Genomic DNA, 27759 nt, shown 5'->3' with positions numbered 1-27759 from the left:
CGCATTGGACAGCTGCTCTGACTGTTCTATGATAGATGGCTAAAGGACTTACTCACATATGTGACGTTTGTTTTTTTGTATGCACACGATAGTCACTGCACCACAATATGACATTGTGTCGTGGAGATCTATTCACAACTAGGTAACTAGGGTGTATGCCCCCAAGCACCTGCATTTAAACTAGCAAAGTCAATCAGACTTCATGGTGAGTTAAATCAATTCAAGCCTTGCTTCCAAATTTGAATGTGCTGCAGCAACAGTGCACAAACAGCAGCTTGAACTTACTTTGATTCTCTTTTGATGCTTGAATATGAAACGTTTCCCTCTTTTTAATGTCAGAAAACTAATTTTGAACGACTTTTTTAAATGGAAGAATTTCTCAAAGATGTTATGTGTTAAGCCTGATATATACTTGTGCATTTAATGTGCGCCCACGGACCACACGCCCTAGCCTATGCCAAAGCCTGACACAAATTTTCCCCGAAATGTCAAATTCCTTCCTAAATTAAATGCAGCAGCTGTAATTGATCTGCTTGGTCGATTCGCACCAAAACTCTGGAGAAAAAAAGTGCTAGTTTGCGGCAAACTACAGCCTGTTGGTTTCCCTATGACGCTGTCATTTGAATGGTGATTGAAATTCTTTATATGTGTGTGCATATTTCCTGCTTTGCATTTATACTGGAATATTGAACTAGAAGTAGACGGTAGACCACTTGAGTTCCATGAGAATCGTAAAATATAATATTTTATAATAAAATTTAATATTTTTTTAACGTATCACGTTTTCCTTAACTTATGTAGTTTTGTATGCCTAGAACAGACAAAACAGATCGCGTCAAGTTAACTCTAAAATCAAGAAAGTCATTGTTATTGGTGCATGTGACTGAGAAGCAAAAGGGATGCGACAAAGCCTCATTAATTTACGACCTGGGATGAGAACTCCTTTGCACCGCTTTGCGTGACAATGGCAAAAATGATGTACCCAGCATCCCTCAAGACTTTCTGCTTGAAAATCTTTGTCTCTCGGCCTGGAGACATCACAATCATTTTGTCACACTTACCAAATAGATCATAGTATTGTTAATTCACAATGCAGCACAAGCAAAAGAAAAAGTGCGTGTTGGTGCATGTGCTCCTGTGTTCACCTGTGCAAATGTCAGTGGAGCCTGTGGCAATGTAAGTCAGATCATGTTGGAGTTTGTTCCGTCTGTGTTTGAGTGTGTCTCACAAGGAATGTTAACCTAAAGAGGGGCCTCAGACATGCTTTCTTTTGTCACAGAGAAAACATGCATGTGTTGGTCATGCATGTCTTTGTGACCAAGTGCATCCCTCTAAATCTAAGTCAGGTGTTTATCAGAGCAGCAGGTGTGTGTGCACACTTCTCAATGAGCCTCAAAAAACTCCTGTCTGGGTGTGTATCTTGCTCAATAAGTGCCAAGACTTTGAGTGTCTTCTTTTGTTTGTGAGCGTGTCAGTGATTGTTCATTTCTGTGTGCCTGGTGGATCATTATGAACACAGACGTCAAAGAACTGCAGCGTGTTCAACACCAACCTAAATGCCTCATGGCAAACAGACATTTCATATTTCTACAATCAGATCATCACGTAACTAATTAACTGACATGGAAATACCAGCAACATCATGCACCAGAACTCCAAGGTTTATATTAGTAAGGAGGTGTGATGAATCCTACTTTATAAACTTAAAATATTCAAATATAAGAATTGTGGTACTCTTCTACTCTTCAAAGTAGTACATGTTTTTATTTTTGTTTTAGTGATTAATCACACTGGCCTGGCTCCGAACACAACTATGGCACATGGGAAAAACAGCTTTGTGCAGCCCTCATAATGATGTTTGAGGTGTCCGAGTCAGAAGCCATGCCAACCGGAAACATTATTCTTAAATGATCACCACATGGTGAGTTCCAAAATGCTTCGCTATTCATACATCATAATTAGCCGTTAGCATGCACACGTAACATTTTATTTAATTCATAGCTATAAATAAGCTAATGTTATAATGGAGATAAACTCAACACCTGCTGCCTGAAATATATAACTCTACACTTTTTCATCTGAAAACAGTCAACTGCAGTCAACATTCAACACCCGTGGTTTTGAAGAATCCCTCTTGACGAAGCTAACGCTGTAAACTGTTTGCTGCGTAAACAGCTAAATAACAGCCATGTGGCTTTTTCCTATGATTGGTTCTTGGAAGTTATTGCGTAATTTTGATAATGAATAGCCGAGCACAACTACGCCCAATACAAAGTCAAGATCCGAGTCAACTTTACAGAAAAATAAAGGAATACTAACATAATGATTTATTCTTACAGATGCTGACTGATATGTGATTTGAGTTTCCAGTATCTTAAAAAAAGAAGCAATTATCTCAGCCTTGATCCTGTGTATGTCTGCTGCATGAAAGAGATTACAGTACAGATGTAATGTAACCACACTGGGGTGTGGTGGTGATAACATGCCCACAATTGACTTAATTATTGAAAACACACCCCTCCACTCCATTATGGTGAATTTCACGAATAGGAAGATCGCTGTTTACCGGCAGCAGAGTTGCGTGTTAGAGCAGGACAGACACCAGCCCGTCCGTATGATTAACATGAAGTAATGGTAGAAACAGCTTGGTCGATGTCTGGCAGCAAGGGAGCAGAAAGGAAGCCAACAAGTCAAGATATGCCAACATGCGGAAAAGAAGGGAAAGGAAAAATTTATAGCAGCATTTAAACCCCTTTTAGTTAATTGTTTGGTTTTACAGTCTACAAACTCATCAACTTCAGGCAGACGTTTCAGCAGAAAAGCTCTTACAAACCTGCTCTACACTACGTGCTCAGCACCAAACAGCAGACAGATACAGTAGATGACTACACACACACACACACACTAAACTTTTTCATCCCTCAGATCAATAGTGATGATGCATTTATAAAATAAGTATATAAACCCGAAGTTTCCACTCTAAAATCATCAGGGCAATATGTAAAATATTAATAGCCTTGTTACACTTAAAAGAGCCAACTCTTGCATTCGGCCAGCTTATGTTAGCTTGCAAGTTAGCTAACTCTGACTCACAAATCAGTTTGGTATTTTCACCAAAGTACTTAGTACCAGTTTAAAGTTTCATTTACATCAGCCACAAACAGGTTCATTTATCACGGACTTTTGCCCCACGTCATAATGCAGTTAATGGCATGATTCTAACAATTTTAAACATCAAAGTCACTCAGCAACAACTTATTGTTGGTTAAAAAATGGGTAATATACTCTAATATTACCTATTTCTGTCCGTTGTCTTCAAGTGGAGACCAAATCAAGACTTAAAAAGGAGTATTGTATTAAAATTAGAATCAAGATTTTAGTGCTATGTCTCAAAAGATACAAACAACATGTCTATGCAGACAAATACAACTCATTTCCAATGGGTTTTAAAACTATTCAAATCTGAATTTGCCAATGAACCCAGGACAGTTGAACAAAGAAGGTAAGAAGGTAAAAAAAGAGGCTAAGGGCGGAATAAAAGTGGCAGAAGATTTAGTTTGTTTAAGAAGTTGGGATGAAAATGATGTTGACCAGCAAATCACTGTCTAACCTCTAAACTGATCGTAAGTGGGACGCCAGCCTAGTAATCTACTGGCAGTAATGCTTAATAAGGCGAGCCAACTGCTGTCAAACGCAGCCGCTGGTAAGGAAAAAGCTGTTTCTGCTTGCTTGGAATTTAGATTGTTGTCTAACAGACTAAAATACTGTCTCACATGTGAATAAAAAAGCAGCATAACGGTAGAAATTATGAACAGTGGAACCTACGTTGTTTATCCTGGCACCAAATTAGTATCACGTGATATAATCATCCTCAGACAAACAGACCTGACATTTACTTAATCTCCTAAACAGCAGTGTTTCAACAAGCAAACAATTGTGACTTTAAACAATAGCTGCACCTTGGAAATGTGATTTAGGAGTAGGGATGTATCTAATTGAACCTTGCCTTCCATGTGCAATGATACTTGGGACAACAAATGGATCCTTCAGTAGCTTCTGATATATGTGTTCTGACTATGCAAGAACACATCAGGTCTTGTTCTGATCCTTGGTCTAAGGCCAAGTGATTAAAGCCCTTTTTGGCTGCCGTGCTAAAAATGTAAGGACACCTGCTCTAACCTAATTAGAGATTCACCGTTGCATGTTGCGCAGGAGGAAAGCAGTTCTGTCGTGCCAAACCACCAGCCAACAAAAATCTCTATTGGTTGAGTCATCTCTACCTCACAGTAGTCAGTGTAAGAGCAGAGCAGCAGAACGTACAACGTAATGCTGCAGCTAATGGCGCAAAGATCTCCTTAATCCCTGCAGTGAAAACAAACATTGAATGCTACTTGAATTGAACCAGCACAACTCGAGTCTTAAGTTGACAACAAGCTTGTTGTTACTGAATGGTTGCAGGTGGATGCCATTGGCACTCAGCTGTGCTACTGACTCAGTTACACAACAGACGCTTTTAGCAATCTGATTAGTCAAACTAGTTCCCATTAAAGGACGGCTATATGTGTTTCACGGTGGGTCTGCCAAATCCTGGGTTAACTTTTAGAAAGTACTGTGTGCGTTTTGTTCTGTGCACGCTGTCCCGACGTGACATGTCCCTACATGACCCAACATCTTCTATGTATCAAATTTTACAACTTACACAAAAAAGAAAACGTAAGTTACAAACATAAAACTTTTAATACTACATCCTCAGTGGAGTAAAATACGAAAAAAATTTAATTGGTTTTTCATGAAATAATGCTGACAGCCTTAATGTTTAAGGATGTAGAGGTGGTGTACATTGCTAGTGTGTTACATGTGTGTAAAAAATGCACAAATCAAATGAAACTTCACTGACCCATGTCAGATTTGCCACGCAAAACATTTTTTAAAAATGCTTCTGACTGCCTTAGTGCCCGATCGGACAGAACGCGTTTTAGTAGCTGGGGGCGGCTTTTTTGTCACTGTTTTCAATGAGAGGGACGCTTTTTGCGCCTCGCGTTGTTCCACTCTATGCGCCTCATGTTTTTGAGGAAGCGCTCAAGTGCCTCGAGTTGAAAAAACTTCAACTCAAAGCAGAAAAGCGCCCGATGTCATGGGCGTTTTTTCTGATTGTCTAATCGGATGAAAGGTGAGGTGTAGGCTTCAACAAAAATGCAGTGCCTTTTTTTTTTTTTTTTTTTGCTTTGTCCGATAGGACCGTTACTGTGATTTTTTTTCTTCCACAAATCTGCTGCAAAATTGAAACTGTAAAAACACTTTCCATTTGCACCCAAACACTTTCTTTGTTAAATGTGTTTCACAGATTTCAAACTGCCTTAAACATCTTTTTAATTCCTGCCCTTTAGTTTTTTTGCGTCAATGATACACAGGCCTACACAAATTAACCAACTGCCATACATCACTTTGTAAATATACTGAGCAAGTAATCATTTGAGGTGTCTGAGCAGCAAAAATGGCTGAGAATGAAAAAAGGAAAGTACCATAACCAGAATCACACTTGACGTTTGATAAAACTCTGTTTAGGTTAATTACATTGCATTAAAAAGTTTATTTACAATTTAATGTAAAATGTATATTTTTAAACAATTGTAAAAATAACACAGAGGACACAGACATGGAAGCAGAAACAGGTGTTACCAGTAGTAACATAGAAAAGGAGTTTCATGGTGCCCTGAACACAACTGGACCAAAAAAAAAGTCTGGACCACCCGCTGTGTCCGGCCAGTTGCCCTGAAACACTGTAATCTAGTGTAGTCCAAAGTCAGGGAAGCTTTTGGTGCAAAAATTAAGTGTGACAAGAGTGATAACTAAATATTGGTCTTTGATATTATTGAATTAAGTGCTGTAAGCCAAACCATAATTTATGATCCACCAGCTAAACTCAAAATCAACATCAGATTGTGATGATCTAAAATAAAAAAATACACCACTGAGCCCATTAACAAGTCCTTTTTTCTCCTTGTGGCTCCGAGCAGAAACCTGCTGGCTCAGGAAACCACAACAACATCAATTTGAGACGGTGGCAATGGATGTCTGCGTTGCAGTTACTGTGGAGACCCCAGTGATGATGCAGTCAGGGCGCTTAGCGATGGGCTTAGCGTGCAGTGTGCCAAACAGGCAAATCCTCCACAGGGATTTTCACTCTGCAATGTCTGAGCCCTAATACTGTCCAATTGAATCCAGATGTTACAGCGCAGAGAGAAAATGACAGAGATCCAGACTGTGGCTTAGATTCCACCCATGTATTTGTACTGCAAATTATAATTCAATAGCACAAAATACTGAACAAAATTATCAAAACTTAAGAAAGAGATTAGGTAGCCCTCACACATAAAATAAACAGAACTTGATCCAAACTGAATATGCTTGGAATAAATGCTAAATGGCTCCATACACAACCATTTACAAGTGGCGTCTGTGGTCCTGAAAAGTGCAAACTGGTAGAAGGCCAAAGTGTGTTAATGCAGCTTAGGAAAGCCAAACTGATGAAATGAAAAAGGAAAAATGTGCAAGTGCTCTTCATGCAAAAACCCACTAACATTAAATTATTGAGAGGTTCATTAAAACATTCCTAATTCTTAGCGTGGCTACGACAAAAGGAAGTTGATTGAAACTGATCTATCTAGATTTTTTAAATCCTAAACTCCCGACCATCTGGTCTGTTTCGGGAGGGGGAGTGAGGAGCATCAGGAGAACTTTCATTCCATTTTAAAACATATGGAAATTAATCATCAGAAAGCACATACAATTTTGAGATTTAGTTTTAATTTGTGGGAGTGCTTTGATGTGGAAAAAAAGAGTAGGAAGGTCATTGTAGGATCCTGGGAATAGAAATGAGTGGAATTTATTTGATATGACGGTTAAACGTAAAACAGTCATTTTGGAAAACATATCATCCTACAGCAGGGAAATTAAGGGAACACTTAAATCAATCATCAGATCTTGATGAACGTCTAATTCAAGTGGAAAATCTTTACTGATGTACATTGTACAATTTGTTGAGAATAAAATGATGCAACAACAGTCTGGTAAAAAAAATGAAATCACAGGCTGATTCAACTTGCATGAATGTCATCATGGCAACTCATGATGTGACTCAGTAGTGTCTATGGCCCCCACGTGCCCGTATGCACTCCCGACAACGTCTGGGCATGCTCCTGATGAGTCGGCGGATGGTGTCCTGGGGGATCTCCTCCCAGACCTGGATCAGGGCATCAGTGAGCTCCTGGAGAGTCTGTGGCGGTACTTGGCGGCGTCTCATGCACCAATACATAATGTCCCATAGGTGCTCAATTGGATTTAGGTCAGGGGAATGAGAGGGCCAGTCAATGTCATCAATGCCTTCATCATCCAGGAATTTCCTACACACTCTGGCCACATGAGGCCGGGCATTGTTCTGTACCAGGAGGAACCCAGGGCCCACTGCACCACCATAAGGTCTAACAATTGCTTGGAGGATTTCATCCCGGTACCTAACAGCAGTCAGGGTACCATTGGCTATGACATGGAGGTCTGTGTGGCCCTCCAAGGAAATGCTTCCCCAGACCATCACTGACCCACCGCCAAGTCGGTCATGTTGGATAATATTACAGGCAGCATAACGCTCACCACGGCATCTCCAGACTCTTTTACGTCTGTCATGTGCTCAGTGTGAACCTGCTCTCATCTGTGAAGAGAACGGGGCGCCAGTGGCGGACCTGCCAATTCTGGTGTTCTCTGGCGAAGGCTAATCGAGCTGCATGGTGCTGGGCTGTGAGCACAGGTCCCATGAGAGGACGTCGGGCCCTCATGCCACCCTCATGGAGTCTGTTTCTGACAGTTTGGTCGGAAAAACATGCCAGCCAGTAGCCTGCTGGAGGTCATTTTGTAGGGCTCTGGCAGTGCTCCTCCTGTTCCTCCTCGCACAAAGTGGCAAATATCGCTCCTGCTGCTGGGTTGATGCCCTTCTACGGCGCTGTCCAGCTCTCCTTGTGTAACAACAGGTCTCCTGGTACCTCCAACATGCTCTTGAGACTGTGCTGGGAGACGCAGCAAACCGTCTTGCGACCGCACGTATGGATGTGCCATCCTGGAGGAGCTGGACTACCTGTGCAAACTGATTGGGCTGCAGGTACCGCTTCATGCTACCAGTAGTGACAAGGACACTAACAGAACACAAAACTAAAGAAGAATCAGTCAGGAAGTATCAGGAGAGAGCAACTGTCTGTGGCCACCACATGCAAAACCATTCCCTTTTTGGGGGTTGTCTTGCTTTTGCCTCTCCATTGCACCTGTTGTCTCTTTAATTTGCACCACAGCAGGTGAAATTGATTCACAATCACTTGTGCTTCCTAAATGGACAGATTAATATCTCTGAAGTTTAACTGACTTGGTGTTATACTGTTACGATTAAGTGTTCTCTTAATTTTTTTGAGCAGTGTAGTTAAACGTTGAACACTCCTATCGAGAGTTGAATTAGGAGGTTTATACAACTTTCATGTCTGTGATGTTAACAAGAAGTTATCCACAGGAGCTAATTAGCGTAGCTTAATATTTTTGTTTGATTTGCATTCAAAATGTCTCAAATAATTTTACAAAGGGTTGTGTGCCTTGTGTGCTTTTCTTTTTCAAAGCACAGTCACTTCCAGGTTCCTCTGCTAATTGGCGGGCGACCTCACCGAGGTTACAAGACTGTAGCTAGACATTATTGCTCCCAGCTAAGAAAAATCTCTTGTAAAAACACAACACAACAATTAAACACTTGTTTAACATTTTAACCAAACAGGTTATGACATTTATTGAACATTAGAGGTGGTGGTTCTGTTAAACTGGCAGGGCAATATTTCCCTCTGCTTTCAGTCTTTTGCTAAGCTAGCTAACAAGCTGCCGTCATTAGCTTTAAATTTAGCATAAAGATGTTAAAGAGGTTTTGATCATCTTATCTGACTGAGCAAGAAAGCAAAAAAATGTTTTTTTGTCCAATTCTCTATGTGGGATATTTTAAGCCATTTCACTTTTACATTTTCCAAATTAGTACAACGTTCCACTTCCTTTGGGCATTGAAGTGACAACATATTTAACACTTTCATTTCAGCTAAGAAAATAAATTAGAGCTGCATTTTGTGATTAAGGCTGTTAGCAGGTAGCTTATCCTCTGTGTTTTCCTCACCTCCCACCTCAATCTCTTTTCACCCCCGGGGTGTTAAGGTAAGTAAAGGGAAGGGCAGAATTCCAATCATAACAGTGAATTATCTTCTGAGTGTCTCCTGCCAGGTGAGTCATCTGCTTTGACTGTGATTATCCCTTGAGAAAGCTAATTTGTGCCAGAGTGTGGTTCCACAAGAAAGCATCTTTGGTGTGGCATGTGTTTGTGTGTGCGTTTAAAAGACTAAAAGAATAAAGATGTTAAAAGTGCTTGTTCTCTTTGTGAATGAACCTGGTAAAGAAAAAGAAAGGTTAGCAAGCATGTAAAGGTCAAAGTGTTGTGTTTGGCTGGTATGTCGGTACATGTACATACCTATGTACCTACATATGTACATACCTTCAGGTATGCATTCCTTCACCTGACAGAGAAAAACAAATGAGAACACACACCTCGCAGCGAGTCTGACTCCATAGACCAGGGAGAGGAGAAAAAGATAATAACATTTTGATCACTATTCCCAGTGCAGACATCTAATTACACAGCCATAAATCCATAATACTGCAAAGGCAACCAGTGAGAGCCAAAGTGATTGGTCATAGTGAGGCACAACTTTTTCGAATTAGTGTCTGTACTTGTGCCTACAAGAAATGTTTCAGTCATTAGTATGACCATGTGTCATTTCCGAATTTAAGTTTGAGTAATAGTAAAATTCCTATTTGTCTTGCAAGCCAAAGGTCCTACCCAGGCAACGGACTTCAGAGCTGGTTACTATCTGTCAGGTCTATCTATCAGCTAAAACACACAATAAAGCATGACCACCAAGCACAGATTGTTTCCAAAATATTACAGACAAGTATTAAGCCAACTTGATTCGTCATGCATGAAAGACCACCCAGCAAATCACTCTTTAATCTGTGACCTTATCAACCCGTGTAAAAAGATGTGGCTCTAAATGGCAATGATTTGTAACTGAGAAATTTAACCCTTTACACTTGAACCTTAACATCAGTAAAGTGCACACCTGCTGGTCAGCGAAGGGGGATAATAGCTTCAGTCCACCATAGAGGTTACTTAGACGCTCTTTGTGGAGTTTAAGCTCAGGTACTGCTATGGAGCAATGTTTTTTTCAAGTGTGTCAATTATTTTCTTGTTTATGCTTTGGAAATGTTAAATGAGCAAGGAAACCTATCCAACGTGTTTTTATTGCCTGAAGGATACACACAGAGTGTTTTGGTGAGTATTACGGGATGTAATCACAAAACTCCACAGGGCACCATTAATGCTGTTTAGAGGACTTTGGAATCCGCTCTTGTGAAACCAATTGGCTCTTTCTTTGAAAAGAAGAGTAACCATAACACACCCAAGAAATCCGAGCCAAGTGGAGATATGATTGTCTTTGCTGCAGGTTGACAGATGCAATTTTACATTTAAAGTGACAGACCGATTTTAAACTATAATGATCTACATTGATAATAAATGTAGCCATATGCCAAAAGCTGCAGTTCCTCAAACAACAACTTGAGGCTTGCAAAAGCGAATCAACCCCCACTGACTAATACCTAGTTTTGTTTCGTTGGTGCGTTTCCCCATTCATGACACTTTATGGGGCAGGAAAGTGAGCATGTTGTGTGATGTGGGTGTTGTTAGCTGCCTGCTAGGTGTTACCTCAGCTGGTTGTTGGTGCCTTTAGGAGGATGTTTGTGCAAGACAAATCCGAATGCTTGCTATGTGTTTGATTGTATTAACAGAGTGTAAAGGAAGACTGCTCTTTTTTTTGATGAGTTGAATTCCACCATCATCTTGTCTGTGCATACCATACGTGGCTTTTTAGCCAACTTGTTAACTATCCGATTAGCCAGCTAATGAATTAGCTTTTGGCTTAACTTTCTAACTACACCATGTCACCGAAATGTGGTCCCTGCTGGCTCAAAGAAACCAAGGTGGTTGACGGTCAAAATGCCAAACTCGAGGCTTCAAAATGGCAAGCCACAAATTGACAGATGACGTCACAGTGACCACTTCTTCTTTTTTAGACAATTGATGGTATGCTTCAAGCACTCAAAACCAGATCCTACATTGCCCATAATGCACCTCATTAGTGACCCCTGCTTGGACCGTCTCAGCCATTCATATTCATGCCGCTTAAAATTTTTGTTTCAGACTTGGAAATGTTTAGCAACAGCCCCTGAAGACATGACACAAGTGTTTTTATTGTTTAATTAGTTCCGTATGACGATTAGGTCATTCATAATGTAGTTAAGTCTGAATTTAATATCCTTAAAAGGGGCAGTATTGATGCACAAGTGTGTTGCCACATTCCACTGAGTGGCCTAAGAATGCAGGAAACATCATACTGAGTGCGGTGCCACTGAAACATGTTTGTTTATATGTGTCCTGACACTTCACACAGAGAAATGGTCCGATAAGCGAAACCAGCTGCTGTGGTGTTTGGGTGGCAAAGCGAACTCAACTCCCAACCCTCAGTGGCACATGTTTGTCCCTCCCCCTGTCCACTGAATAAACAAATGCAGTAGCGCGGTAGTCCTCGTGTGAAAGAGAGAGGAAGAATGAGAACAAGAAAGCCTCCTTCTTACACAACAGGCAAGACGGAACCAAGAGGACCAGCTGCTGTGTTACGTTTATTCAAGGAGTAGAATGTAGTATTACAGTGTTTTCATATTGTATCTTACTAGGTCCACTCTGACTGGGCTTCCACACTCATACTGAGCTGAAGTTTTGCCCTCTTAAAATCAGGTTTTCTCCGCCACTTGTTTTATCTCAAGCACTTTGAAGCTTGTTTGTTCAAAGCACTCATTTTTGTACTACTTTGTATTATCACTTAATCCACAACTTTTCCACAGGTTGGACACGGAGCCTCAGAAGAAGAATGCAGGGAACAAAACAGAACACATTAGAATGATGTGTTATCAGCCCAGGTGGTGTTAGAGAGACAGAGCAGTATAGGTTTCTAATAACCAACCCAAATCAGCCACAGAGATCAAGGAAGCTAATCCTGCGTCAACCCTAATAGAATCACAGACAAGAATAGACTGCGGTACTCACCAGTGGCTTTGACCTTACATCATTGTGCGAGCAACTACCCTGCAGCCCCAGAACTCCAAGAGCTCTAAAAAGTTCCTGACAAACCTTGTACTGTTATATTTTATGTTTCAGCATATTACAGAGAAGAGTAGGCTGGAGCATGTATAGTAGGAGAATTCACAGATCGGCAAAGCGCAAAATCATTTAATACAGAAAGTCTATAAAGAGTGTCTAAGCACCTATGCACCTAACACATTTTCGCTGAACTGGCCCTTTATGGCTGAAGCAGGAGTGTTTCTCAGACCAAAATAAAACATTATAGGCCTTATTCAAGAGTGAATGGGATTGTTAAGCCATTGGTTCTGATTTGTATCAGGTGAATGGGCCTTGGTGGACCTTCTTGTAAGATTTGTTTAATTTAAGGTTCTGAGCTTGGTTCTCATTTATTACTGGATCTGGAAGTCCTTTCTTTCCCAATATAGAGATTAAATACATTATGTTTCATACACCGAAGGAGCAATTTTAGGTCCAGTCTTGCCCAAGGACACTACGACACATAGACTGTAGCAGTAGGGGATCGAACCGCAAATCTTCTGATTGAGAGACGACCAACTCTACCATTGAGACGCATTTTACTCATTCCCTTTAAACTTTTGACACCGTCATTCGTTTTTACACGCCAAGTAGGAGATCCTGTAACTAACATTAAATCACCCTCAGGATATTTAACATTAGATTTGGATCAAATGAGTTGTCAACACAATGTGTCACATGCCGTGCTCGTGATTAACCTTCCCCAGACTGATACAAGAATGAACTGCACCAAATTTCTACGAGCGTGACGACGACATTCAATCGTTGAGCTTCCAGAAAAAAATCATTACGAACGTAATAAATCTCATAATGAAATCTGTTTTATTCTCTCGGGCAAAATGTGTCATCTGACTGAGGTCTTAATTAAATATTTTTCTTGTCTGTGTTTCTCATGGTTAAAGACAGAAGGCCACAAATATCCAGACCGGTGAGCGGATAACTGGTTTTTCTAAGTGTGTGCCAAAAAAATGTGTTGAGGCTCGAAGCTGGCTAACTTGACCTGAAGCTTAAGGTGGCTATGGTTGGCTAACGTGAGCAGACTTAAGATACTACATAAGAGATGTGACAGAATCAGACTTTTTCTAAACTTAAAGCCATGTGTCATATTTTAACCATTCGGTTTTACCCTGTAATTTTCACTTGGGTCCACATGGCCACTGTTAACCTAAAGTTAGGCTTCCTTAAAGAAAACCAGAAGTTCTCAACAATACATACTTTTTGTTCTACTGCTTAGGCTGCTTGTTCTAAAAACACTTTACTCTCTAACTCTGGCACTTAGGATACAAGCATCCTTAATCCAACTTATATGTTACAAGTCTGTGCACATGTACAGTATGTGTCTCTATATTGGGACAAAGTTTGTATAGTTGGCCATAACTTTACTAGTAGCACCTATTTCATACAGTACAGAACACAATGTGTGCGCAAATGTTGAGCCTTGACACCTGCTATAAATCAGATTAATTCCTGTTTGCCCGGAATAGACTTCGCTGTTGTTTTTGGCTCTTGTTAAAAAAAGCTTCTCTACACAGAAGGTGCAGCAGCAAGTAAGCACTTTATCTTTAGATACCTGGCTATCATACCTTTAATCTCTAAATCCGGGAGACAAATCCTGACCTGAAACATATCCTACAATCAATCAATACCTGAGAGGGTGCATAACTCTTTAAAGACTGACATGTTTCGATTCTGTGCTGGTGATTATTGACACAGAATACATTGCTTTTGCCAAGCAACAGATATCTGCCTCCTGAGAGAAACTCTCTGGCTGTTTGATCTCTGACAGCAGTGAGCATCAAATGCTGGATGATTAATAACCTCCTTTCTGCTGTTTGGCTCAAGTTTGGTCGGCTACTTTTGGTTTGGCAAAAACTTTATAGGGAAATTCAAACCACCGATCAGAAAGATCTCTAGAATTTCATGGTTTCTCCTCTCGTCATCTCTTAACCTGTGACTGGTAACACATTAAGGTAAATGCAGGTGCAATTTGAGACCTTTGTGAATCTCAAGGTCCGATTCACAACACAAATTGCACAAATGATATTCAGATGCAAACACAACCATCAAGTTTTGAGATCCGTGCAGTTTGCTCTTGTTTTGTGTCTGATTGTGAAGAAGAGCTGTCTGCATCTCCACTCTCTGCTGCGCGGAGGTGTTTACTAGTTTCACTGTCTGCAACTGTCTGAACTCTGAGCTCAAGACTGTCTCCACATGTGGACAAAGTGTGCCTGTGTGTCTGGGTTGAGCCTCACCCAGCCCCGGACTGATTGTTCTCCCGATTTATAATAACAAATTAACAGAATGAATTTACAGACACACTTGTTGGTCACACAAAATGTGGCATTGTCGTCATGATCACTGGAAACTGAGTGTGACAGCCATTATCATACTGCGCCACAGTGACCACCAGCTCTCTCTAACTGCGCGGTGCTGTTAGTGCTGAAGTTTGTGAATTAGCCAAATTTGCCACAAGTGTTTGCATAATGACTCATTTGAGTACGTGCCAACAGCACCCGAGCACAGAGTTGACTTTGGCCTTAACTCTTTTATTCCTGCTCATATTTTAAAAAGATGATGTTTCAAGATGTGCTGTAGTTTTCCGAAAATTACCAATGCAAAAAGTTACTACCTGACAGTGTAGTTGGTATGTTAAAACACACCATTGAAGTGTCTCATAATAATTTTGTCACGTATAAAACATGGCAACATTCTCCATCTAAACCATCACTTGGGCACTTTTAGAATAAAATATAAACATGGTACGACTTGGAAGAATAATTGCATCATTAGGTTAAAGAAATCTGCCCTATTGTAACAGCAGCACTTCTTATAATACATTACAACACAACCATTCAGGCCTGAGTGAGGACATATCCAACAAGTTATTGTCTTATAATTTGTTCCTCTTGCCTCTCTTCTGCGCCAACTCTGCTCATCCAAGCTGCCAAACGACAAATGAACAGTGTAACAAATCTGCTCAGTTGACTTTAGATTGTCTTAGTTGATTTATTTTTAAATGAATGGTTCAGTTACACGAAGCCATTGTGCCGTGACTTGGATAGAAGCGCAGCTCTCAGTCACATGCAGGCCACTGTAAACAGTCGAGGAGAGCTGCCTGCACCAACTAGGTTGTTTCATCATGCTTTTTGGCACGGCTCTTAGAACGGTTATCCGAGGTTCATTACTTTTGCCTAGAGACACAGGTCAGGAGGGGATGCGTACCGAGTTGCTGCTAACATCAGCACAGATTGTTTCTCTAAATGACTAAAGACCAACACTCGCTGACTGAAATCCTTCATCCAGTTAAAAGATATAAACCAGTTAAAAACAACCTAGATCTAAAAAGTGATGGTGATGTAACTAAACAGAAGGACGACATTGAGTTCACATTGATTGTCTCTATTGTGTGTCTCTATAGTTTGCAGTTGGAAATGGGCACAAACATTGATGTTCAAGCCAAGAACGACCATGAACTCTGTTCTAACAAATGTTGTAACATTTATTTCAGCGGTGTGATCGGCTACTAGATCTGTCTCTCAAGAGGAAAAGTTCAGTTTATCTTTATAATCTTAATAATCAGTATTATGATTCTGTATGGAGATCCTTAATTCTTCATTCACGTTCAAATGCACGCTCTGTGCGAGTGAGAGGAAATCACAACCGGAAAGGAAGGAAGACGGTGAGGATCTCTTGTTGTGGATACACAAATCCTTCTAAAAACAGACAGATGTTACTTTTCGTCACGCAAGTAATTTACAACATGTGAGTAACGTAAAATATTCCAATGATTGTAGCACACGTGACATTCGTACGTAACTTTCCTGGCATTAGCACTCAACCCAAACCACCATCTTTCTTCCCAATGTAACCAATTGGTTTTGCTGCCTTAACCTAATCAAACTGCGAGCGTTTCACAATCGTTAACATGTGTATGAAGGCTTTCTTCTCCATCCAGGCACACGTTGCTTGGGTATTATTTTTGCTGTGCCAACACAAGATTTTAACACATTAAACATGCAACCACCATGAAATGCCGCCTCACGAGGTTGTGGTCATTTCACTGTTATGGTGAGATCAGGCTGACCAAAAAACACTTCCAGGTGCAGACAAAATAAATCGATTCTCAGCAGCCATGTTTGGGAATGGATTACCAAATAATATACACTCAGAATTAAGTAATCCCATTGAATGCATTTGTTATGTTCACATGCCACAGACAATGTTAAAATGCCTTTACTCTCTCTACTGTGTCCTGCGATCACATTATTTATCACATTAAATACAAAGTGCACGTACTTGTCAGAAAAAGTCCTTACAGGTGCGATCATGGTAAGAAAAATATTGGTAAGATTGCACCTGGCAACTCTTGCATTGCTTGGAATATTATCAGACCATCTTTCATGTAAAGTGGGACGAACTTACCCCGATTATGATCCTGTTAAAAGTTGTCTTGGCATGTAAAGTCCTGCACAACGTCTCTGGTTTCTCTTTAATTGAGGCAACAGCAGTGCTATAATTTATGTTTAACGTATCAGGCATGGAAAAGCACTGACACGCATTGAAAAAAGCTGTACTACTCCGGCTGTCACGTTACAGTCTTTGTTTATAATTGACCTTGCGTGGCAAGTCACTGCTGTTTACCGTATTCATACATTTGAATGAATGCAGCTATTTGAATTTGCCGTTCGGGCTTCATTTGCTTTTGCATGATGTTAATGGCTCTGTTTACTGTTCCATCTGCGTGTCATGCAATGTACTTCGAGTACATTATAAATAATCAGTCCCATCTTATCTCATGCTTATTACATGTAAACGAACTAAGCACCACTGTGCTCCCACTCGCACTGGCATGAAGTCGTGCTATTTAAGACTGAAACAGTTTATGTTTTTCCATCTTATATTTCCTTCCATATGACTCTTTTCAGTCAAGGGCTGAAATGAGAGAAATCAATAATTAAGCTAACTGTACTTTAAAAATCGCCTCCATTTTTGCATCTTTACTCAGTTCATCCTGCACTTAGGCTTTAGGCAAAGCATGCCTTAATGGTAGACAATACCAACAAAAAAGTGTGGAAAAAATCAGGTTTCAGGCTTATATTGTGCTTCCAAAAAAATACATCTTTTTAACAAAGATAAAGGAGCTTATAAAATCACCTCCAGGCCATTTTCTACGGCACAGAGGAAAGGACAAAATTAAGACTATTGAGAGGCCAAAGGAGGCTCGATCCTTACCGAAGCCAGCTACTCATCTGGCCGATGATAAGCTAGCACTGGCCTCCTTCGGCCTCAATAGTCTTAATCTTGTCCTTCTCCCTGCGCCATAATTTTCAGAGGAAAGGACATTATCTGTAAGACTAACTTCTCTATTTTGGCTCATTTACAGATTAGGCGTTCTATCAGCCATCATTTCCAAACCAGAACATCAAGACTCCAAACTCCCAATGTCTTTTTTTTTTTTTTTTTTTTGTTACATCCCACTGCCAACATTTATTAAAAAAATCTCATTTTCTACAATTAAGATTTAACTGCAGGGAAAAAAACTCCAGTACACTACATAACAACACCTATCCACCTCGCTGACCTCGAAACTACGGCTGCCCCCTGGAAGTCGATGATTGGAATCATCAGTCAAGTAACAACGCGAATCCCTGGATCTTTGCTCTTTAAGCTGCAGAATTGTGGGAAACACAGGAGCAACAACATGGCAGGCTGAAAACTTGTCTTGAAATGACCCTTCGGTGTTCATCCACAGCTACCTCATTCTCTCAAAATTACAATTAGCCAAAATTCAAATGTTGAGACTTTTTTAAGTTAAAAAAATCTGCATCTTGGGGCGCTGGTTACGCTCAGTCGGTAGAGCATGCGCCCCATATGCAAAGGCACCCACCTATCGGCCCTTTTCTGCACGTCATTCCCCAATCCCCATATTGCCTGTCTCTCTTCAGCTGCCCTATCTGATAAGGGCAAAATCTCTCCTTTGCTATCCTGCAGGTTCTTGGGAACTGCAAGCTGACGGTAACTTTAGCTCAGCCTCTTTCTGCGTTCTTTGGTTTTTGCAGCATGAGGAAGAAGATGCCTGGAAATGTGTTCATGTCTAGTCAGTCATGGTTTTTTTTCAGAGGTAAAAATGTAACTCACACAAGCTGATGTTGGAAACTTATAGTATACTTATACTACAAAATTCTTATTCAGTCACAGTCCTGCTCATAGTAGAGCTAAACTTTAGAGATGGGTACCACATGGGGAGAAGAACTAATATTTATTTCCATATGTTTATTTGATTTTGAACGTGGACCCGAGAAATACTTCGCTATGATGCACAACACTCCTGTCAAGAATTCTTGTGCATCAAAAAACACAAATTTACAGAACATGAATTAAGTAGAAGCAGCAGCCACCGCACTGGAGAGAAACAATGAAAGTATTTAGAGTATGAAATCAGTTCAATGGAAAATATGGACGCAATGTGCCCTCACAATAAGAAGCAGGCTTCGTGGTGTTTCAGGGATTCATACATAAAATCACTGAGATACCCATCCTTCATCCCCCAGCATGCTCTGCGCTTTGGTTTTCAGATCCACCAACCGCCACACAGACGCACTGCAGAGCACACGTTTGACATCAGTCCTGGCTCTCATATCTGTGACGGATCACACATTACACGTTACAAATGCATGCAGTGCTTCAGTGTGCCTGATTATAAACACTGATAAATTTGAGTTTGATAACTTGTCTTGAGCAGATTTCAGGCTCTACAACGTGACAATCACACTCTGTGTGCCAAAGCAGCCAAACTGAAGCATCAAGTGTTCCTACATAGTTTGAGAAACTTCTCACACTTAACCAAAACAAATCATAAATAACCAATTGGTTATCTGAAAAGGGCATTTTCACAAAATGTTTTTCCTTAGCTTGTGAAAAGTTGACATCATTTTCCTAGGATGGCCACAATGATTTTAGGGGACAGTTTTCAACCACTACCCTCACTTCCTCAAGGGTCTATAGAGTAGGCTATAGCGATTTTGGCCTAAGGGAAGAGATTAAAGTCCGGATTAGTCTCATGTCAGGGTTAGAGTTTAACCAAAAGAGGGGACAAGTAGGGATTGGGTTCGTGTGCGGTTAGTGGTTCAGACTGAGCGGCAGGTTTCACCCTCAGGCCGTCTGAACATCTGCGGGCTCAGATATCAAAGGTGGACACATCGGTCCACACAGGTGTCACCCATAGGGAGCTATTCTTTAAGGAGAAAATGAAGATGGCCACAGGTAGTTTCAGCTGAACCATACTGAGACACACCGGAGCTGTAGCTTTCATTTCAGGAAACTACTACAAGCTGACTGTTACCTAATATGAATCCATCACTGTAAACATTCCTGCTGTACATTCTGTTCCTGTATCGACGATATCAAAACATGTGCTTTAAATTTATAGCCCCTATCACTGCTGTGAAGTCCATTTACAAAAAGCCTGTTTTTTCAAGCTTTTTCTTTAAGTTATGTAAGAGCAGTGAAAGATGTCTGGCCAAAGCATTGTCTACATACCATGTATCAGAAAGAGCCACAATGGCCTTTTAGTTTGGGAAGCATTGCAGATTCAGTGCACAAGTTTTATCCTTTACAGACTTAGAAATAATAAACTTTATAGCCCCTCTTAAGCGAGACATAAAGTGAATAATAAAGATGAAAATAGAAAATACACACTGAATAATAATTCTGACAAACAAAAGTTACGTATAAAATGACACAGAATGCAACAAAACCTCAAAAGAAGAGCAGCAGAGTGTAAATGCCAAGTCACGTACAAAAGGCCTTAGAACTTAATCCGACATAATCAATGACTATAATCTGGAAGCACATTTGAAGAGACCGACTCACCCACCACATCTAATGAATATATGCAGTAATTTGATGCTTAATTCAAAAGGCAGCTGGACTTGGTTGAGTTCTTCAGGCCTTTCGGATGAGAGGCGAAACGTCATCAAGAACTTCAACCAAGTCCAGTTGCCGTTTGAATTAAGCTTCGAGTTACCGTGACCTGGATGGCTGGGTACACCCATCTCACAGTCGGACTAACCAACAGGAGTACGTGAGGAACTCATTCGGTAAATAACATTTCAGCAGTAAGCTCAGTACTGTAAATATTGAACAATAAGCACAAACATTAAAACAGGAAGTAGTGATTCTGATGAGTGAACTGGTTCCAATAAATTACTCCTTTGTGCATTCTGCATGCAATTTACTGTTAAATACAACCAACAACTGCAGATCTAGACACTAGAAGTAAATCAATATGTTTAAAAGTGGTCCAAAAGTGCACACCGAACATTTCCTTTAAATCCATAGAGACTTTAGGAGAGTGAGAGATAGGATTGTACGGGAATTGATCCCAGACGCTATCAGTGGTCGGCTGTATTACGTTTGGGATGTTATCAGGAGGTCACCGAGTCTATGTGGAAACGGAGAGAGTGGAAATAAAAGCAGGCTGCCAGGGAGAGTGTGAGATAGCGAGAGGGGGATGTACAGAGACGGACGAACAAATGAGGGACGTAAAGATCCAGATGGTGAATGTGAGGGAGATAAAGAAAATCGTTGAGACGGGGAGGCAGATTACCGGGTCAGAACAGACAGAAAGAGGAGGCCTGAGCTGTCATATGACTGAACTGCTGGGAAGGACCAGCGTCACCTTGAAGCCGTATGATCTCTATCTGCTGTCTGGACGAGTTGTGGGAAAGACAAAGGAGGAACTTTTACTTTTTGGATTGATCTACACTCGGATTTCAGCTTAGATTAAAGAGTGTTTGTACGAAGGTTTGCAGTTTAGGTTACAGGTTAAAGGAATGAATTATCTAAATGAGAGTCCTGACATGTATATGTGTTTCTGCACACTAGCACGAGCTGTCTAACTCAAATCCATCCACTATGTTTTGCTCTAACTAGCTATAAGAATGTGCAGCGCATAAACAGTCGGCTAAATGTGTAAACCATGTCTGAGCAGGCCGGGCCGTGAACCTGAAACGGTTAAGAATGTGTGGAACAGCTTGATCTGCAGAGGAGAGCTAAGGGGGTCTGGAAAACCTTGTTTTGCCTCTCTGATAGTGAAGCATCAGTCCTGCATCACTTTATAGAATCTCTCTGAGTTCGAAATCATGTAAAGTCTCTTAATGCAAATGTTGAAGGCCCTCTGTGCTTGGAAATCTGAACTTGTGTTCACCAGCCTGCTAAAAAAGGTCCTGAAACCCCTCTAAGTGCTTGACCCCCGGTAGTCTTTAAATCACCACATTTGTCACAAATCTATTAAGATACCTACTTGAGCTCCACTTGACTTTTACTACAAAAACCCTTCAGTGTCTTGAAACGCAGAAACAACTTCCGCGAACCATGTGTTAAGTGCTTTAGAGTGGCAGAGGAGTGACGGGTGGAGATGGATGGACGACAAGGATTGCTTAACTTACAGTTTGGAGGTGAACAACTACTCTCACGGTAAACAACCTCTTTGAAGTGTGTTAGAGAACCTACTGTGGATCTAAAAAAAGGATAAAAGGTAAGCAATAGAATCAGTGTTTGATTTGTCCGCTGTGGGCTTCTGTAGAAAAAGGGCAATGCAACACGGTGGCCATTGATAAAGAGCACCAACTCCCCCTGTAGATGAAAAGACCTCATTCTAAGGTAATGAAAACCTGATTCATTCTTTGTGCTGACTGTGCAGTAATGGAAACAAACTTAAGAATATCGTATCCAACATTTCTGCCATTAATGCTGCATTCACATGGATTACCGTTACCATTGCCGGCAATCTCTGCCGGCTTCACCACATTTTACCGTCCTGCTCTCGTCCACTTAAATGATATCTGGTTTGCCGTCTACCGTCTGCCTGAATCCATGTGAACGCAGCATAAGTCCAATAGATCTACCCATCTTACACACTGAACCTTTGACAGACGGTATATTCATGCAGGCTTGTGTGAAGTGATTTAAAACAGACCTCACATAATGAATACTGACTTCTAAGTTCCAGCAACAGACAACCAGCTCATGTCAGGGTAGGAACTGTCAATGGGCTCTTGGATAAGGTTTGCTATAGGGCAATCTTTGCCTCACCCTCTGCCCGCTGTGGAAGAACAACTGACTGTTTAAGAGAAGAGGATGTTCAATAACTTCAGGCCATGCAGAAGTGCCCCTAACATGCATCTTTCTAAAGACAAGCAGGAGACCAGGCTGCTGGTTGCAAAAGTCCAACTGTATGAAAATGACTCTCTTATTCCCCCAGTGAACGTTTCACACTCTCAGTCAAACGTGGTCACTTTTGATTCCAAACATCCAAAATGGCGATAGCTAGACTTCTGAAAACCAATGCGAGGTTTCGCAGTGGCAATGTCAACTTCTTACAGTTTGTGGTATGGACCCTGCCTACTTCAAGTTTGCATGAAGCACTAACACTAACACAGGACTATGCACCATATGAGCACAAAATGAAAATTCTGTCCTCAATATAAGACATCCGCCTTTTGAATCATAATAGGGAAAGTTTTCTTAGTAGTAAAATACTAGAATAAAACATTCAGAATGTGGAAATATAATTACACACAATGACACAGCTCAAGGGGAGGTGAAGAAATGTAAAACATCACATGATGAAAGAACACATTTCCAGAACATAGTGGTCCAAGGACACTACAGCTTCCAGTCAGTCCCTCTGGAGGTGTCATGAACCCCGAATGAATGAAACATCTGTGATGGGACGACACAGATGATCTGGCCAGGCAGCCTTTGCTCTTTGAGTGTCTGACTGATGCTCTCATGCAGGGAAAATTCATCAGTGACCAACATTACGAGTCAAACAGTACAATGTGAAGGCAGCTCACATCATTGCATTTGTTTGTTCATTTAAACGTCCACGCAGAAAGGAAACTGAATCCCTCTTTCACACATTTTCCAGCCTTAGAAAGTGAAACTTCATGGGATGATGAGGTGCAGTGAGCATCATTTAAGAAACATTTCATTCTTGATCTTTGACCTTAGTGCTGTTGGCAGGCCGCAGTCGTCCTATCTCAGTAGCAAGACAGTAGTTAATCTTTCCCCTTGTCTGGGAATATAAAGTTCCCTTTAAACAGCTAGCAGAGTGTTATTTTATCTGCATATTTATGTTTCCTCTAAAAACAGATCCGTCAATCCAAAGGCTCAGCAAGCACTGAATACTAACCTGCTTGCAAGCTTGTAGGTCCTGCACCCTGTTGGCTAACTCACAGATTGTATAGTCATTTGCCAGGGACATAGAAGTTCGTGTTTTCCAGGAAATTACCCCGTATGATAAGTATTTTAAATGATACTATAGGATACAAATACAAGAATATAGGTAATAAATGAAAGAGAAATGTGATTGAAAAAAGAATAAGCAACCTTGAATCCAAACTACTTTGTAAATGTTGATCGACAAGTGAAACAGGTCCAGGACTGGAAATGGAAAGCAGATAGTGGTGTGGAATTCATTACAAAAGGTATGCCGAGCCAAAGGCAACATCAGGAACTCTCCAACGTTTATGAAGCCACCCATTATCTACTTATTGTTATTCCCATTAGCCCAGCCCGTAACCTGTTCACACACCTCTCTCCTAACTTTCTCTTTTCTCCTGCAGTTAAACTAAAAATGAGTGCAGTTAAACTGAGACACACAGAGCTCTAACATGAACACAACAGCCCACAGCTGTAGAAGAAAGCTTATCTCGGGATGCCTGGGAGGCCATTTTTTTCACTAAGTACCCATAAAGGGAGTTACAGAATGGAACAGGCCCCTCTCTCGCCTACTTCTTTGCTTCCTAATTTCCTCGTCCTGCTGTGTGCCGGCATGCCAGGAGGGGCTGTGCAACAAATCCCCCGCTTCAACAGCTGCTTCGGCAACCTCGTGCACACACTTCCAGCACATGCACGCACACACATAAGTGGACTCCCACAGCAGCAGAAAAGCATCCACCAAAGGCTCGAGACGCCCACTGATGCGCGCCAAAGCTGCACAGAGCACATGTTTGATCAGAGATAGCCAACTGCACAAAAGACCATTACACAGAATTGCCTCCATGTAATGTTGTGTTATCAGACTGGACACACACACACAGGCACGCACGCAGCATGAGCATTTTTGGGTTACTGGGCTATTTGGCTCTAATCCCATCAACAGCTCCAAACATTCAATTTTGAACTGAGGGAACATTCACCCCTGCACCGTTGGGTTAAATCCAGACATTCACACACATAAGTCCAAAACACACATTCATGCAAACTGCAGGGAAAAGTTCAAAAAGTGAAGCAAACATTTGTGATCTTTAAAAATGTGTTTGTCCTGAAGTAAAATCTTTCACTGCACTGTTTTCAATGCACACAATATTGTGTGAATGTTACTGAAACATGCAACAAAACCATACTCCAAAAATAATTCAGAATTTAGTTGCTTTAATCAAAAAAGACGAATTTATGAAACTTAAGCACCGCACCAGTCGGTGCCTCGGTCTCTGTCTGCGCGCTCAGAGAGCTCTCCCTCTCTCCACCTCATGCGCACACAGACTATAGTTTGCATGCATACACCAACACCTATGCACGCGCATGGAGATAGAACATTCAATGCATCGTCCGCCTTTGTGTTGGGAGTCAACCGTGTAATATCAGCTTTCACTCGCACTAACAGCGAGGCACAATTAGCGCGTCAGTAATCCAAAGGTACAAGCTGAACCACATCTGAAGCGTTCCCGTGCGCACTCAGCCAGTTCCGCTCCCTCCAACACGCCGCACACGCCTTTGAAACGAGCAAGACTCCTGAGAAAACAGCAGGACTTTAATGTTTGTGTGCGTAAGCGAGCTTTGGAGAGACCCAACCCTTTTTTTTTCTACCTGTGCACACACCGAGAGACGGATAGAAGGAGTGAGTTTGTCCTCTCCTGTTTGCCTTCAGGCAGCGCGCGGCGTCTCACATTCTACCTTGTTTTACCTGCCAGAGCTTTGTAGACGAAGTAAGCCCGTGAACATATCATGCTGCTCCTCTGTTACACAAAGAGAAAATAGTTAATCTGGATCCACCAAATCCAATTTAGAAACCTCCGTGGCGCAAAATCCAGTTTCCAAAACTTTTTAAAGCTATTCGTGCAAACTGCAACTCCAGCAGCTTCAGAGCCGTTCATCATAAGATTTAATGTATTTTAAGTACGACTTAGTGAGTTTAAATCATCTTGGAAAGTCTGTTGTACATATTTAATACCTTTGGTGAGTCCTTTCGTGTCAGATCCCCCAAAATCAAAGAGTTATTCAGCGACCAAAATGCTCCATGAAGCGCCATAACAAATAAATAAAAGCAGGTTCCTACCGTAATAAAGGTAACCATAGCATCGGCGGGTTAGTATCCAACAGAGTCGACATGAAGGTGATTAAGTTTGAGACAGAATCCTTCGGCGAAAACTTCCCACTTTCTGAGGGCTGCCGCTGGTCTGTGTGCCACACTGGTTCTGTGTGGAGAGGATCAGGGTGTGCGTAATGCTCTCTCTCTCTCTCTCTCTCTCCTGCTCTCTCTCTCGCTCTCTCTCTCTCTCTCTCTACAACATAATCTACACCGCTCTTTCTGTTGCAGGACAGATGGCTCTTGGCGCATGTTGCAGCAAAGACCTGCATGCATGCTGCCACTGTCTGTCAGCGGGGCTGGCCTGCTGACATGAATTAGGACACCGAATTAGGAACTTGTATCCGTGTCTGTGCGTGCATGCGTGTGCGTGTGCGCGACTAATGCAAGCTTTATGTCTGTATGTGGTCCTGGCTGACTTTTGGCAGGTTTCCCCCAATCTGAAAGTTTCATGTTAAACACTGTAGTGGTTTTTTTTAAGAATTTCAAAATTCTATATTTGCCTCCTTATGAAAATAATAGTTTTATAGTAAAATTGATGCAAATGAGTTTTTACCGACTACTGATAAACCTAAATTCTCTTTATATTAAGTATAATTGGCAGAAACAATATGAACCAGTAAAATCAGTAACACGGTATAAATAATGGACGAGTTACTGTGAGTTTTTGAAGCCTCAAGTTCGTCAATTTAGCTGTCGCCATCTTTGTTGTTTTAGAGCAACACAGCCGTATAGACTCAAAAGCAAACTTAAGAGCTCTTATGGAATGTAACGGACTCTCAGCAAGCTCACCCACATCTCCAATGGGAGAGCAAGCGGCGGGTGAACGACATGAACAAAATGATTTATAAGAATGGGTCTATTCATCACCACGGCCCACTATCTTCCATGTGGGGAAAAGCCAACGAAATCCTGACACCCATGACGGGGCCCGCAATCCATCAATGTTTGTAGGAGAAACTCTGAACCTAACAAGCTAGGTGTGATGAGCGCAGACGTAGATACATGCTAATTAATGCTAACAGCTAAATACCATCATAGTAGATTTTCACTCACTAAAAAAAACAGCACAGACTTCTTCAACGTTCTGTTACTACAATAAACAACACATTGAGCCACATTATTTGTCAGACGTTTGCATGAAAAAATCTGCCAAAAGGCACCAACAACAAAAAAACTGAAGTTAACTGATTTAGCTGAGTTGACACATAGCAGACAGCTAGCAGCACCCACCTGTCATTCAAAGCCACCATGCCCCTAATTATGCACAACTAGTTTTTCAGAGGCTGTCAAAAGAAAGTAACATACAGTATATAAAAGACATGACACTAAAATAGAGTCCTTTGTGTCATCATAGACTGAACACAAAAAACGATCCTTGTTCTCAATTTTACCTGGCTCACAGAACAAACAAAGTGCACCTTCCTCTTAAAGTATCGTTGTTATTGTACAATGTGTTTCCCTTCCAACATATGCAAACACTTTTTAATGTGTCTCAAAGAGCGTGCTACAAAAAATTTGAGTTGTGTGGAATTATTTTACACAACTTCACAAGAAAACAGACTAACGTTTCATTTTTTAAGTGGACAAAGGCTTAGCCATCAGCTGTGTCGTCTCTCAATCGGAAGTTTGGTGGTTCGATCGCTGACTGCTACAGTCACCTGTCGAAGTGTCCTTGAGCAAGACACTGAACCCTAAATTACTCCCTAAGGCATAGCCATCGGGTATGAATGGGCATAGAACTGATTGGCGAAGGCACTTAGGCCTTTTCCCATCAGTGTGTGAATATGAGAAAAGCATGCTATAAGTTCAGTCCGTTGACAATTTAAAAGCTCTACTATAGCAGTGGGAGGTTCAATGCCTTGCTTACAGGACATTCTGTATAAATCTATTTCTAGTCACACTTGTCCATGTCCATAGGACAACCAGGGACTGTATCACATCCTCTGGCGGCTATATAGGACGTCCAGGGCTCCCCTCAGGGGAACACAAAAAACATCTGTAATGTTCCCAACTGGGATCTGATTATTTCAGCAGTTACAGGCAAACTTTGACAAGGAGGATCTGAGCTTATCATATTAAA

The 27759-nt window shown here is 41.2% G+C and overlaps 1 protein-coding gene across 1 annotated transcript in view; it reads right to left on the bottom strand.

The window, feature by feature from the left end:
- ntf3 (neurotrophin 3) overlaps nt 1–25768 on the bottom strand; it is a 38607-nt gene extending 12839 nt beyond the window's left edge. The window contains exon 1 of the mRNA XM_069671287.1: nt 25647–25768. Within this exon, the coding sequence (XP_069527388.1) occupies nt 25647–25664 (18 nt within the window). The 5' untranslated portion in view covers nt 25665–25768. The remainder of the gene's footprint in view (nt 1–25646) is intronic.
- Nucleotides 25769–27759: the final 1991 nt, after the last annotated feature.

The sequence above is a fragment of the Semicossyphus pulcher genome, unplaced genomic scaffold, assembly GCF_022749685.1.
Source record: "Semicossyphus pulcher isolate SPU_LCO1_2020_fin unplaced genomic scaffold, fSemPul1.0.p SCAF_20, whole genome shotgun sequence".
Classification (NCBI taxonomy): domain Eukaryota; kingdom Metazoa; phylum Chordata; class Actinopteri; order Labriformes; family Labridae; genus Semicossyphus; species Semicossyphus pulcher.
This window is presented reverse-complemented; position numbering and strand designations above follow the sequence as displayed.